Source organism: Cimex lectularius, unplaced genomic scaffold, assembly GCF_000648675.2.
Source record: "Cimex lectularius strain Harlan isolate CLEC.00 unplaced genomic scaffold, Clec_2.1 scaffold83, whole genome shotgun sequence".
In the NCBI taxonomy this organism is placed as follows: Eukaryota; Metazoa; Arthropoda; class Insecta; order Hemiptera; family Cimicidae; genus Cimex; species Cimex lectularius.
Window position 1 is genome coordinate 1,272,375 of NW_019392748.1, and position 13,083 is coordinate 1,285,457.

Sequence of the window (13,083 nt, forward strand, 5' to 3'; positions counted from 1 at the left end):
TAAAATATAATTTGACCAATTCATGTGAAATATTTCACGACATTTTAATAAATGATCCGAATCTATTGCAAAGTATTCACTCGGATCAAAAATATGACCGTGAAAGGAAATCATAATTTTTTTAAATAAAATTTTTTATTTTGATTAAAAATCATGATGTTCAAATTATTATTTTTTACAAATATTTTTATAGTTACCAATAATTAATAATAAATACATTTTTGTACAAGTATATGAATGTATACAATAAAATATATAAAACTAAATTTTAATTCTTATTTCATCTCATTTGTCCCGCTTTGTCTCAATGAAAATGTGGTCACTTTAAGCAAGCGTAGTTATGAACCTGTAATTTGATGCTTTCTGAACACTAATCTGTCAGTTGCATTTTGCCTAGTTGCCATCTTCAGTACTTTTTTAAACAAATTTTTTATTAAAACTGAATAGACTAAAAAACTGAAGTTAGGTAGTCCAAAATGACCATAATTGACTGTATAAAATAATTTTATGAAGTGATGTAGAAATAAAATAAGTTTATTAAAAGCTTGTGTTGTAATTGGCACATAATGCCAAGAATTAAATAATTTTTTAAATTGATAGGAATGTATAATTGGTACTGGCCATTAAAGAAAAATATTGCTTAAAAGTAATTTAATAAGTAAAAAAAATACAAATAAAATTTAAAATTCTGCTGGATTTGTTGGTTCCGGGTCCGGTTGGGTCAATTGTGTAAGCAAATCTGATAATTTCCCTTTTAAAATTTCAACTCCTTTCGTGACAATTGTCTCTGGCCTGAGAGATCCACAGCTTTCGACATTGAAGAAAAATTTATTTGGTTTAGCCTCCCAATTGAAAGGGGCCTCAACTAAAAATACACAAATTAAATTATTTAAAAAAAAGTCATCTTACATGAAATAAATTACATTGTTCATCATCCAGCTCTGTATATTCGCTCTTTGGCCATTCGTCCGGTTTGGGGAACAGCGTATGCCTCATCGAGTTATCTGGATCATATTCAAAACAAACTCCAGCCGTTGGGTTCCATTTTGCATGCTCTTTGCCAAACCCCTTTTTCGCGTATGCTCTAAATTTCAATTCCTGTCCTTTTCTAAGTTTCACAATAAGAATATCTAAATAAAAAATATTTTAAACAAAAAAAATTAGAGAATGGAACAATTGTTCAGCAGCCGATCTTTCAATTACCATCAGATTCTCCATACTCGTTGGCGTCTGCATCTTTGTTTTTGCTCGTCGCTGGAACGACCATTGAGTTTGTCGTTTTGAGATCTGCCGTCGTGACATGCCTGGTTTGATCATCGACACATTTGACGTCGAGATTGAATTCAACGCTGCAATCTGTGCAAAAGTCTGGACATGAACAGTCCTACAAACAATCAAACAATTAACACAAGAATATAAAACAAGTTCAATTTATAAAAACGCACTCTTGAATATATTAATTTGTCTACGACATCATCTGATGTCAAAGGGATCAGGCCAACCCTGGAGGCGATAAACTCATCGCTCAACACAGTTGAATTAGCCTCGAGCTGAACCCAATCAATTGCCAAGGTGGGAGTTTCAGCGATAAACACCCTTCTAAGACTATTCGCAACACTAAAAACACAATGCATTAACAAAAAATTGATACAATCTTTTAAAGTAAATCTTTTGATGTGTTAAATTCTTATACATGCTTTTCAAATACACACTCAGGGGGTGTCGGTGTCTGCAACGATTTACGCATTGACATAGAGCTCATCACTGTAAGGTAATGGTCTTGGGATCGAATCTAATGACCCTGCATTTTAACCTGACATTTTTTTTTTCACAAACCAACACCCCGAGGGTTGATATACATTCAAAGAGTATTGCACAAGAGACATCAACCGACTTACAACTTACAACAGACTTACTGCAAACCTCATAAATAAAACTATATGTATTTTTATCATTATATTAATTACAACATACTTATTTTAATTTAAACCAAATTAAACAGGATCAGAAATTCATGAGTTGAAAAAATGATTTTATTAAGGTGGTGGTCCCTACATCTTCCAATACATCCTCAAACTACATGTGGATGAGCACTATCGTATGTGTTATAACAAAATTGTCACCAAAAAATGAATGGACCAAATGGGAAGCTCCCAGAAGAACTATAAATAACTAAGAAATATACTTTAGTGCAGTCAAAGATCCAATCTGTATGATAATCAGTTCTGTGTGGGCATGGTTGTTGATTCCACCTCATACCATAACTGGCCATTTTTGAAAAGGCTGCGACTCAAAGCAAGGCATTCTCCACACACAGCCCCAGGCATCTGATTGTTACCTACTAAACCAGCACTCATTTAGGAAAAGAACAGCCCTCCATCGTTCAAGTGTTCAAACGAGATGCTGATTTGCGAATAGCCACCGTTCCACTCAATGCCTCTCCAGTTGTAGAGAACCTGATGCAGGATGTCAAGAGACTAAGCGGTTCTCATGAAGCCTGTTTTAGAGCTAACCCTTACATTATAGACTGTTTGGAGTCTTCTCGAGGAAGCAGTTAAATGACGGTTCTGTAGTGTGGTAAGAGCAATAAAACCATCATCTCTAGCCACAGTTGACCACTATCTTCTCTCCATCAAGACTTCCAGTGGCCTAAAACCACTGCTGACTGCTGACCATCGTGGATGGTAAAGTGCTGCACCCCCCCCACTTGGGCTATATATGTCCATCATTAAGCAAAGCAATATCTTATCTACATAAAACTATGTTTTTAAGAAAAGAATTTAAAAAACCGATTAATTCCCCCAAGATGGCTCTGGAAAGTTTGGGGTGTCCTATAGTACTGCCCCCCCCCCCCATTTTGGAGAAGAGATTACTAAAAAACACGTTTTTTGATATTTGAGGTGGCTTTTGGAAACAACTAAAGATGCTTTCTAACAGGGTTTCATTAGAGTTAAATGGGATATTTTTGATTTTAAATAAAATAGGAGCAGTATTATAGAATTTCCCTAGTCGAAAACTACAGTACTGCCTCCTAATTTTTATCAGTCTTTTATCACGTCTTGACCCCTTAATTGTGGATGGATCAATGTGTATATTTAGTTAATCACTGTGTATATACCAAAGTAGCTGACAATGCTATTCTACTTTGATCGAAAGTTACGAGGTTGAGACAAAAGATAAGGCTCTACAGTTTGGTGTAATTAGGAAAAAACAAGAAACGTTATAGACAACAAATGGTGGGGAAGCCTGTGTAATATTTCAACATTCACGATGAAGCTCCAACAGCTATACAATAGTAGTTTAGTGCATTGCAGTGGTTTCAAGAATAATGACTTACCTTGCATATGCCTTTATGTCCCACCCCATTAGCTGCAGCGTAGGTCATTTGAATTCAGATACCACAAAAGAGGTTTACAATCCCATGATAAATCGTTTTTTGCCAAACATCAATGGCATTACAAATAAATAATGTAAGTAAATTATTACTCAGCCCATAATATCACAAATTAATAATATCCTCATACAAGAAACCTCTGATGAATTAACTGCTACATCTCCATCTACGATCTCCGATTGGATATCTTATTGTCGGGAGATTTGTAAGTTCTGGGCCGAAAATCAAAATTCTGAACAATTGGTGGGCCAGGCTCAATTGTTGAAATTGATGAATCGAAGGTGGTCAGGAGAAAATACAACCGAGGCAGATTGATCAAAGGACGGTGTATTTTCGGTTTAATTGAACGGAGCACCAGAGAATTTTGTTTTGAACTTGGTACTAATAATAAAAGGGATGCTGTGAGCCTCTTACCACTTATAATGAAATATGTGAGACTTGTGACCACAATAATCTCCAACCAGTGGAAAGCATACAGCAGATTCATCAAAATGAAATATTATCATCAGAACACCCAAAGTTTGAAAATGAACTGATTTTCTTTATTTTTAATCTAAATAGCGTAAAAAGATTAATAGCACTATAAATATAAACAAGTTATATATATAAACAAGATATATAAAAAGTATCGAGTTGTTTTTTTTTGTCTGAGTATATATGAATATAGTAAATATACAATATAAACGCATGCAACCTTAGTTGTAACATAGGGGATTTATTATTACACCTTTGTTCATGTTTCATTTAATAGCATGTAATTAAAATTTGCATTGTATTCATTAAGAAAACAGGCCCTGAGTTTTTGTTTATGTAAAGTTGGAGAGTATGTACACCGAATATCAAACCTTAGTTCTGTATCTTCTATGTAGAATTTGACATTCTCGTCCGTCAAATCTGAAACGTGGACGGAAGGCTGGTTGGCGTACGGCATTTTACGCTAGACGTCAGACGACAACGGATAAAATTTCGCACGCTGTTTGTCGCCGATAAAAAGTTGGAAATTCGAATCCAAACAAGCCAACCACAGACTGCGAAAGTATCAAAAACCGGAGATAACCAATAACCATAGAGGCACAGCACTCTGTTCATACTTTCCAACTGTGGATTGTAGAGAGCGTAGTATGCAAACCGTAGTGATTCAAAGTATCGGTTGTGCCTTGGGAAGTACAATAATGGTATGTAATTACAGTATTTGTATTTAGACACTCTTACTAATAGAAAATCAATATACCATGAAAAATTAGCAGTTTTTCCAATTAAAATTTGAACAAGTCCAGAACAGTATTAATGTCAAATCAAAAAACTCTTTTTAGAGGCAAAATAAAATTTTACATTTTACCTAAAAACATATTACATAATTAGGTAAAGTATATATGCTATATATAATTATAATATTGTTTATTTTATATGTAAAATTAGCAGAGTATTGTAGTCACCACTCTCCAGATTATTAAATTGTCTTTATTTTAAAAACAAAATATTCTTAGTCTAGTTAACATCAGTGTAGGCTAAGTTTCAATGTAACTCTTGAAGTTTTTAAAACTTAATAACAATAAGAAGTTATATAATTTATATATACAAGGTGACCAACATTATGTGCGTTTCATGATTTTTGATGTACTTCATTTTGGTTAATCCAGACAGATTTTTTTCTAAATATTGTAGTATACACAAACTTTTTTTTTCCAACTTGGACTGAGTTTTTCCCACATTTTTGATAGTGGTTAGTCTTCAGAAAATGTCAAAAAAGAATTTTTTAAATCAGACATGCATATCAAAATTTATTCTCAATTTTGTGTGAAAAATAAGTTGCCCACACCATAAAATTTCCTCCATTTTATGTGAAAAACAAAAACTTTTTAAAAAGTTGTATTTCTAAATTACCAACAAAATGAATTAATAAATAAAATAAGAAAATTAATATTAAAAAATTAGTCAACAAATGTATTGTCAGTATGTGGTTCTTTAATGAAAGGTAGACAAAATGAAAAAAGGATCCCTCGGCTTAAAAACGACAGGCATTGTCAACAAGATTGTAATAAAATAGTATACAAATATTTAAAATGTTTTTGTTTTTTATATAAAAGTGAACCTTTTTAAGAACATTTTGAGACATTTTTAAGGTGTTTTGTTAAGGGATTAATTTAATTTTTGTACAAAATTGAGAATAAATTTTGAAAAGCATATCCGATTTAAAAAATTATTTTTTGAAGTTTTCAGGAGACTAAGCTTGATAGTGCTTAGTCTCCTGAAAACGTGGGAAAAAAGCGGGTGGAGCACATAAAGTCGGTCACCCTGTATACATACATAAAACTAAAAAATAGTCACATTTATAAATTATTTATTTACTTTTAAGGTACAAATAGTGTTTAAAGCCCCCTTACAAGTACACATCTTAGAAATAAATTTTAGAAACAGCAAAATAATAATAATAAAGTTTAGTTAATTTGATGACTTTCACACTCATGCTTTTTTTCTATTGCTCAGAACTATTCATTTGAATAGGAAAACTGGTTTTGTTAAAAGATAAAAGAGTGCTGCAGAGTTTTAAAGTTTCTGCTGCAACTTGGTCTTTTGAAATGCTGCAGCTTAAAAATGGTCACAATCTAACAATTACAATTTTATTAAATTCAGTTTGATACTCTAACTGAAAATAAATAATCATAAAAATTAATGTTGGAAGTCATGAGATGTGGCCTGGAACACCACGGACCAGACGCATCTCACGACCTCCTAATATTCATCAAGTAACGGACCACACAATTCCTATGGCTGCCTCATTATTTATTCTGTGAAAACCATGTGCTTTTCTGTGTATTGTTTTATTTTAATTAATTATTTACCCATTTTGAGGTTCAATTCAATTTCATTCAGTTAAATTGAAATATTTTAAATGTAGAAATGACTTGTTCAAACTACACACCCCCATTCAACCAACACTGCAGGTTTGCCTATTTTTTTTTATTTAGCACTTTAGGGATCACAACTCTTGCGCCATATAATTTTTATTACTTTGGTAAATGTCAAAAAAATAACATTTACATTAGTATTCTGGTGCCAGAGAGCTATTTTACGTGATAATCCCCCCCCCCTACCATGGGCAACCTAGTGGCCAATCATAGGATGCAGTCAATCTGTTAAAAGTATTAAACAAAATATATGTATATGTAAACTTATGTTACTAATATAAAAAGGTAAATGGTAATTAATAGTGCAAACTTTAACACTTTTATTTACATTCTCATTAAAATTTGTAAGTTATGAACATTGAGATACATACAATTTATACATCAATAACTCCATTTAGAGATTTTTGAAACATTACTTTTAGGAATGGTTGAACATTTAAAAATAAAACTAATACTGTAGTTAATGACTAAAAAAATATGTATACCTAACTACGTTACTATAAACGCTTTTGTAAACCAATATGGTAACTAAATATTTATTTAGATCAACAAGACTTAATAATAAATATAATCCAGTATACACATAGATAAAATAAGAAAACATTGATAATAGAACTGAGATGAAATTATGTCTCAGGGTAACAGTTTTCAGTCTTGATTATTGGTTCCATTTGTTAACTGCGAGCAAGAAGAATAGCTAGCAGAGGAATCACAGCTGTCTTCACTATCTGAATTGCATAAATTGTGATTCGCTTTTCTCTTTTCCATATCTAAATTATTAGAACCAACATTGACAGTAATTTCTACATTATGTGCATCACCATCTTGGTTGTTTTCTTCTTCATCTTTTCCACTTTTAATCCCATTTTCAAATGGCAACTCACTACTTTCGTGTTCACAGTCGTCCTCTTCCTCTTCTTCATTGCTGCTGTTTAAAATGTTTTCATGTTTTGATATATCAGACTGATCGTCTTTCTCCTCATCATCCAACTCGACTTCTTCTTCACCAGTTTTTAAATTTATGTACACGCGTCCTTTAATGCCCTCGAAATCGATCTCTCTTTTGGGAAGAAATCTGTCTTTTCTATTAAAATTTTCCCCTTGATCTTTAAAAACCATAAATTTGTTGAAATTGTGATTTGGGTCTAGAGGTTCAGCCCAAATCTCAAGTTTATCCACTTTCATGTACGCTTCAGGCTTAAGGTATTTTAATGGGTTAAAATGGACTTTTAAGTGCTCTCTAAGGAAGTGAGGCTGAGGAACATTATAATTACAATATTTACAAGTGTACTGACCACCTTTTGCATCTGAATGACATCGTATATGACTATTAACACCGTCCTTTCTGTTATTAGCATACGGGCACTCAGGGCAGCGGCTGATGATTTCTTTTTCATTTACAGGTTTGGCTATATTCCTCTGTTGCATCAACATCATTGCTTGCTGATCAGCAACCGACAACTTTAATGACTTACTGCTTCTTTCAAAAATAATGGGTGTAGTCAACGGTTGTTCATTTTCGCTGACTTCCATCTCTTCACCTGCATCTTCACTCCGATCACTGCTGCAGTTCTTTTTCTCCTTTTGACTGGCATCATTCTGATCATGTTTTTTCATATGTTGACTGTAATTGGCATAATATTTAACAGAATAATCACATCTTTCACAGTTGTACCTCTGCTTAGAACCGTGCAGGGATAAATGTATTTTGTACTGTTCTCTTTTCTCAAATGCTGAAGGGCATTTGTGACATTTGTACCTCTTTTCTTTAAGTTTGCCATTTTTATAATAGGTAGGATAAATAAATTCTGGACTTCCGTGTATTAAAACGCCAAATTCGGGATCAGTGATCAAAGGAGTAGGTTGCAGTTGTTTAGGTGGTGATTTTTGGGCTGCAGCTAATGCCTCGTTCTTTTGTTTAAACAATTCAGTTCCTGATGCAGGGACATCACTGTATCTTCCTTTATGGGGCTTATTACCCCTTTCAATTTGGTGGACTGCTTCGTGTCTTATTAGATTTCCATATGTTTTAACAGCATAATCACAGCTCTTACATTTATGTGGACCTTGTCCTCCATGAAGAGTCATATGATAATTTAAAGCAACACTTTTAAAAAATTCTGCGGGACATTTGGTACAGGCATAATTTTTGGGTTTGGGTTCTGAGATCTTCTCCTCTTCCTCAGGCCTAACTACAACCCATATCGATTCAGATTTATCACTTTCATTTAAAATGATCGCTGCTTTTGGTCTAGGATGGTCTTCTGCAACTTCATACTTTTCTACCAAAACATTTGTTCTCCCTTGGTATTCATCTGTATGTACCTTAAGATGAGCTAAAAGGTGTTGCTTCTGCCTTGCTGTGTAAGAACAAGACTGACATTTAAATGGTAACTTCAGTTCATGGAATCCCATGTGGATTGTCATTTCTTTGGCATAAAGGAATCTTGCTGGACATATAGGGCAAAAATGAAGAATCCTGTCATCTTTTTCTTTTTCCACATTCTCAACTTCATCTTGATGTTGATTGTGTAGCTTACGTGACTCTTTTGTGTTATTTTGTGCTAGTTTTGCCTTCATTTCAGCTATTTGCTCGCTATCTGTCCTACTAGGGTCTACGACACCTACAACTTGACCAAAATGCGCCATATGTACTTTAATGTGAGAAGATAAGACACCGGCATTATTACACACATAACTGCATTTAGAACATGGGTGTATTTGAGACATTGTTTGAGAATTCGCTCTCACATTGTGCATTTTCTCGTGATCTTGGATGTTGTTCTTTCTCATATTTATATGAGGGCAATACCTACACTTGAACAATTTCGAAATTCCCATCGGCCGTGATACCCAAACCATTGGTATATCTTGGAATTTAGACGTATCGACTCCACTGATATCGGCTTCGGTCTCATCAGGTTGTTTTGACTGTTCATTATTTTCTCCGGAATATTTACAATGGAGACGGACATGGAGTGCGAGAATCGTGTTGTTTGGAGCGCTGTAAGAACATTTATGACATTTATGCTGGTAATTACAATCTTTTGAATGTCCTTTTGTGTGGTAGGAAAGTTGTGCTCGACTAGTTGCAACATATGGACATTGGGTACAAGAAAATATGATGTTCTTTGCATCCTGAAAATTAAAACAAAATCATTATGTCATTCTATTATTTAGAAATCAATGCTGATGTATTGTATACTCACTGAACTATTTTCATTCTCTCCATGGAAATCCAGATGTTCCATCAACTCCCTAAAATAACAAATAACTGTACTATACGGAAGAAAGAAAGAAAAGAAAAAAAAGATTACATACTAAAAAAAAACTTGTACTACATAAAAACAATTTTGAAAGAACATAGGACTTCTTGATCTCACAATTAAACAATAAAAGGAAAAAGAAAGAGCTAAGTTCATTTTCAATAGTAGGTCTAATGAGCTTAAAAACGACGACTTAGTGGCATCTACTTTAAAAGATAGTCTCTCAGTTTTTTGTTTTCAATGATCCAGATTTGAAGCATATTAAACACTCATCCATGTTGAAGATTATGACATTGATGATAATACATGATCAAAAGTTAATTTATCATTGTTAAAAAAAAATTCCGTGGATAAAAAAAAATTAAAAACATGAAGTATGGTACACTTAAAAATACTCATAAAGACCAAACAACTCCGATTAAAATTTACCCAAGGGTTATGAACTTTACAAACACGCTCCTAAATTCAGAAGAAAACAATTTATAAAATAAAATAACGGATTAAAATTTGCCCTAAAAACAAAATTAGATACAACAAAACTACTAACCCTTGGTTCATCGTTGATTGATTGTTGTAAAATAAATACAAATATAATATATAAATGTGCTGAAATAATTAAACCCAACTTGATAGATATAAACATAAAAAATTAAATACACAATTACAATTAGGCCTATTGAGTAAAATTGCAACAAATGACCCACCCTTCATACTCTCCACACCTTGTTGCCTCTTCTGATTTTTACTCATTCCGCTCCCTAGAAGACTACTTAAAAATATAGGGAATTTTTGAACAAAAATGCTCTGAAAATTGAACTACACTTTTCTTTTCATCTAAGCCATCAGACTTTTTTACACAAATGGAATATTTCTGATACCACAATGTTGGCCGTATGTTATAGAAAATGAAGGAAATTAAAAAGATTAAAAATAAAATAAATGTATATTTTGAAAGTTTGACTTTTTTCCGTGAAAACCGAAAAAAGTTATAGTATATGGCTTGGACAAATCAAAATAAGTTTTAAAATCTAATAATTTAATAAATTATTTAAAATTATAATTATTCCATTGTTAGTTAAAAATCAATGTGTGTTACTGCATACCCTGATGGGCTGAAGGTTTCAAAGTCTTATTCTAAATGCACACTATTTTTTTTTTTTTTTTTTTGTGAGAAATTGACTTACTCCTTGTCCTGAGCAAAAAACTTGCAGAATTGGCATTTGAATTTGCTTCCTTCCTGGTTGACGAAATGTTTCTCTGCGTGTGCCTCTAATTCCATCCAAGAATCGCATACAAATGGGCAAGTTTCACACATATAATCAGAACCTGCAATTTTTTGTTTGTTGGCTAAAGAATACTTTTTAAACTAGCATGTCAATTTTATTATATAAATATACTTACAAGGAATGTTGTTTTGCTCGTCATCCGATTGTGGCCCCATAGAGTTTGTTGTATCATCATTCTAGAGAATATATTTTATGTAAATATTAACTTTCTTTGTAAAAATAAATAAATAAAAATTAACCTGATGATGATCCTTTGTGTAACCATCTGCCTGAGTCCTATAATGTTCCCTCACATGAGCAAGGACAACAGTTCTATCACTATCCCTAGAAGAGAAATAAGAATATTGATTTAAATATAAGGAATACATCAACTTGAAAATTATTCCTTTGAAATTTTATGTATTAATATTCCTATAAATAAAAATAATTACCTGAAATAACATTTTTTACATTTCCACATAGTCTTTTTGTTTTCAAGGTGGGGTTTCTTCTTTGGCTGTTCGTGCTCTAAATCCCTGTGTTCTGTCGATGACCTCTTCAAGCCGTATTGTACCTGTTCTTGGTTATGATGGTCTTTTGGTAAAATTTTCCTCAAAGGTTTGACACTACTAGTTGAAGCCATATGCATCGTTGTAAGGTATTTGTTGTATTTTGAATAATTTCTCCTTCCTGTTTCATCTGTCAGCAAGACCTTGGCCTTTTCGTGTGTCGGATCTCTCAGAGTTTTGAGGCGGATGTGTTTCGTTATATCCCAGCGCCAATTGGAACTGTAATAGCAAAGCGAACACTGGAATGGTCTTTTGTTTAAGTGGCCAACAATATGCACATGGAATCGAGATGCTGTTGAAGCCCAGAATGTACAGTGAGGACACTTGAACACCTATAACAACGTTCATCTAACAATGAATATCATATTTTGCTAACATTATTTAGTTAAATTTTATTACCTTTTTCATGACTGTTACATTGAAGTCCTTTGGGTCTCCAGCTTCATCACCCGATGTCATAGTGCCATATCCTGGTTTCAACTCAACACCAACGTAAGATTTATCGGGCAGTTTTTTCTTTTCGACTTCTGGTTGTGGCATATAACAATCTTGTTCATGTTTAAAGTCATTAATTTTGCGTTCATTGCCAATCGAATCTGGCATAGCGTTCCAAACAAAAACTTTATTTTCCATCGGATGTGCCTGCGGTTCTTGTAGTTTCTTGTCCTCTGTACCCTGATTGTCTTCTTGTTCGTTTTCGTCATGTTCATTTTCTTCCTCTTCCTCTTCCTCCTCCTCGTCTTCCTGTTCTATTTTTATTTTGACTGCTTGATTGTTAGCTTCAGGGCACGCTTGTAAGTGTGTGACCAAATCTGCACTCAATTTAAATCTATGTCGGCAGTGTGGACACCTTGTAGATGAAAGTTCAGGCGAGTGATGTCGTGACTCTCTACTATTCTCGCTCTGTTCATCGACATCACCCTGCATGTGTGTTCTTTGATGTTTCATATGTTCAGAAAGACATTTGGCTTCGTGACCACAATAGGAACAAGTTAGATTGCTTTCATTTGCACTGGTCATCAGTTTTTCTTTTAGTTTATCAAAAAACGAGGCATTTTTTCTTTTAAACACCTCAGGTAACTTTTTATCTGACTCACTGAGATTTGTCGAATTTTCTAAGGAACTATCTGCCGTACTGAACTCGTCTCCAATCAAGGACGCAAAATCTTTCAATGAACTGTTGTGAGAAATATTATTCAGGTTTTCTTCGTTCAACTGCTTCTTTTCCGAAGGGGATTTCAACTGGCCTTGGATTGGTATCAGATTAGGTATCGGCCGAGCTGATTTCTTCTTGGGGCTGTCGAGTATCGATTTAATCCTGTGCACTCCCGTTTCATGCCTTTGAACCTCGCCTAAATTACCTTTGAAATCGCATAGCCTGCAGTTGTACTTTTTAATTTGAATTAACTTGTTACTTCCTAAATCCTCATTGCTACTCATGTGGTCGGGTTCTTTCAAAAATACAGTTTTTGCATTCTCCGGACCAGGGTAGTTGTAGAATTCACATGGGAAGTCAAGTTGAGTCTGAACAAAATCAGCAGGGTTCTAAAAGCAAATCAAATACAAATTCTACCATCAATGATTTTTTTCCTCACAAATAATAAATAAAGAAATTCAATTAAACATTTAAATGTTTGTTATTGTATTTTATTACATGACTGAAGGACCCTCTGTACACTC

The 13,083-nt window shown here is 33.5% G+C and overlaps 2 protein-coding genes across 6 annotated transcripts in view; both read right to left on the bottom strand.

Moving 5' to 3' along the window:
• Window positions 1–634: 634 nt before the first annotated feature.
• Window positions 635–4,470, bottom strand: LOC106665697 (DNA-directed RNA polymerase II subunit RPB3). The gene is made up of 5 exons (XM_014392327.1): window positions 4,240–4,470; window positions 1,446–1,617; window positions 1,204–1,384; window positions 924–1,130; window positions 635–865 (listed from the first exon to the last, which is right to left on the bottom strand). Exons 1-5 carry the CDS (start codon window positions 4,323–4,325, stop codon window positions 681–683), a joined length of 831 nt encoding a protein of 276 aa, XP_014247813.1. The 5' UTR covers window positions 4,326–4,470; the 3' UTR covers window positions 635–680.
• Window positions 4,471–6,599: 2,129 nt separating this feature from the next.
• Window positions 6,600–13,083, bottom strand: part of LOC106665675 (zinc finger protein Xfin-like) — a 33,675-nt gene continuing 27,191 nt past the window's right edge. For all 5 annotated transcript variants that reach the window (XM_014392288.2, XM_014392284.2, XM_014392285.2 and 2 more), the window contains 7 exons: window positions 11,803–12,948; window positions 11,287–11,735; window positions 11,095–11,179; window positions 10,971–11,031; window positions 10,754–10,895; window positions 9,513–9,561; window positions 6,600–9,441 (listed from right to left, as the gene is read on the bottom strand). In XM_014392288.2, the coding sequence (XP_014247774.1) occupies window positions 6,952–9,441; window positions 9,513–9,561; window positions 10,754–10,895; window positions 10,971–11,031; window positions 11,095–11,179; window positions 11,287–11,735; window positions 11,803–12,948 (4,422 nt within the window). In that variant the 3' untranslated portion in view covers window positions 6,600–6,951. The remainder of the gene's footprint in view (window positions 9,442–9,512; window positions 9,562–10,753; window positions 10,896–10,970; window positions 11,032–11,094; window positions 11,180–11,286; window positions 11,736–11,802; window positions 12,949–13,083) is intronic.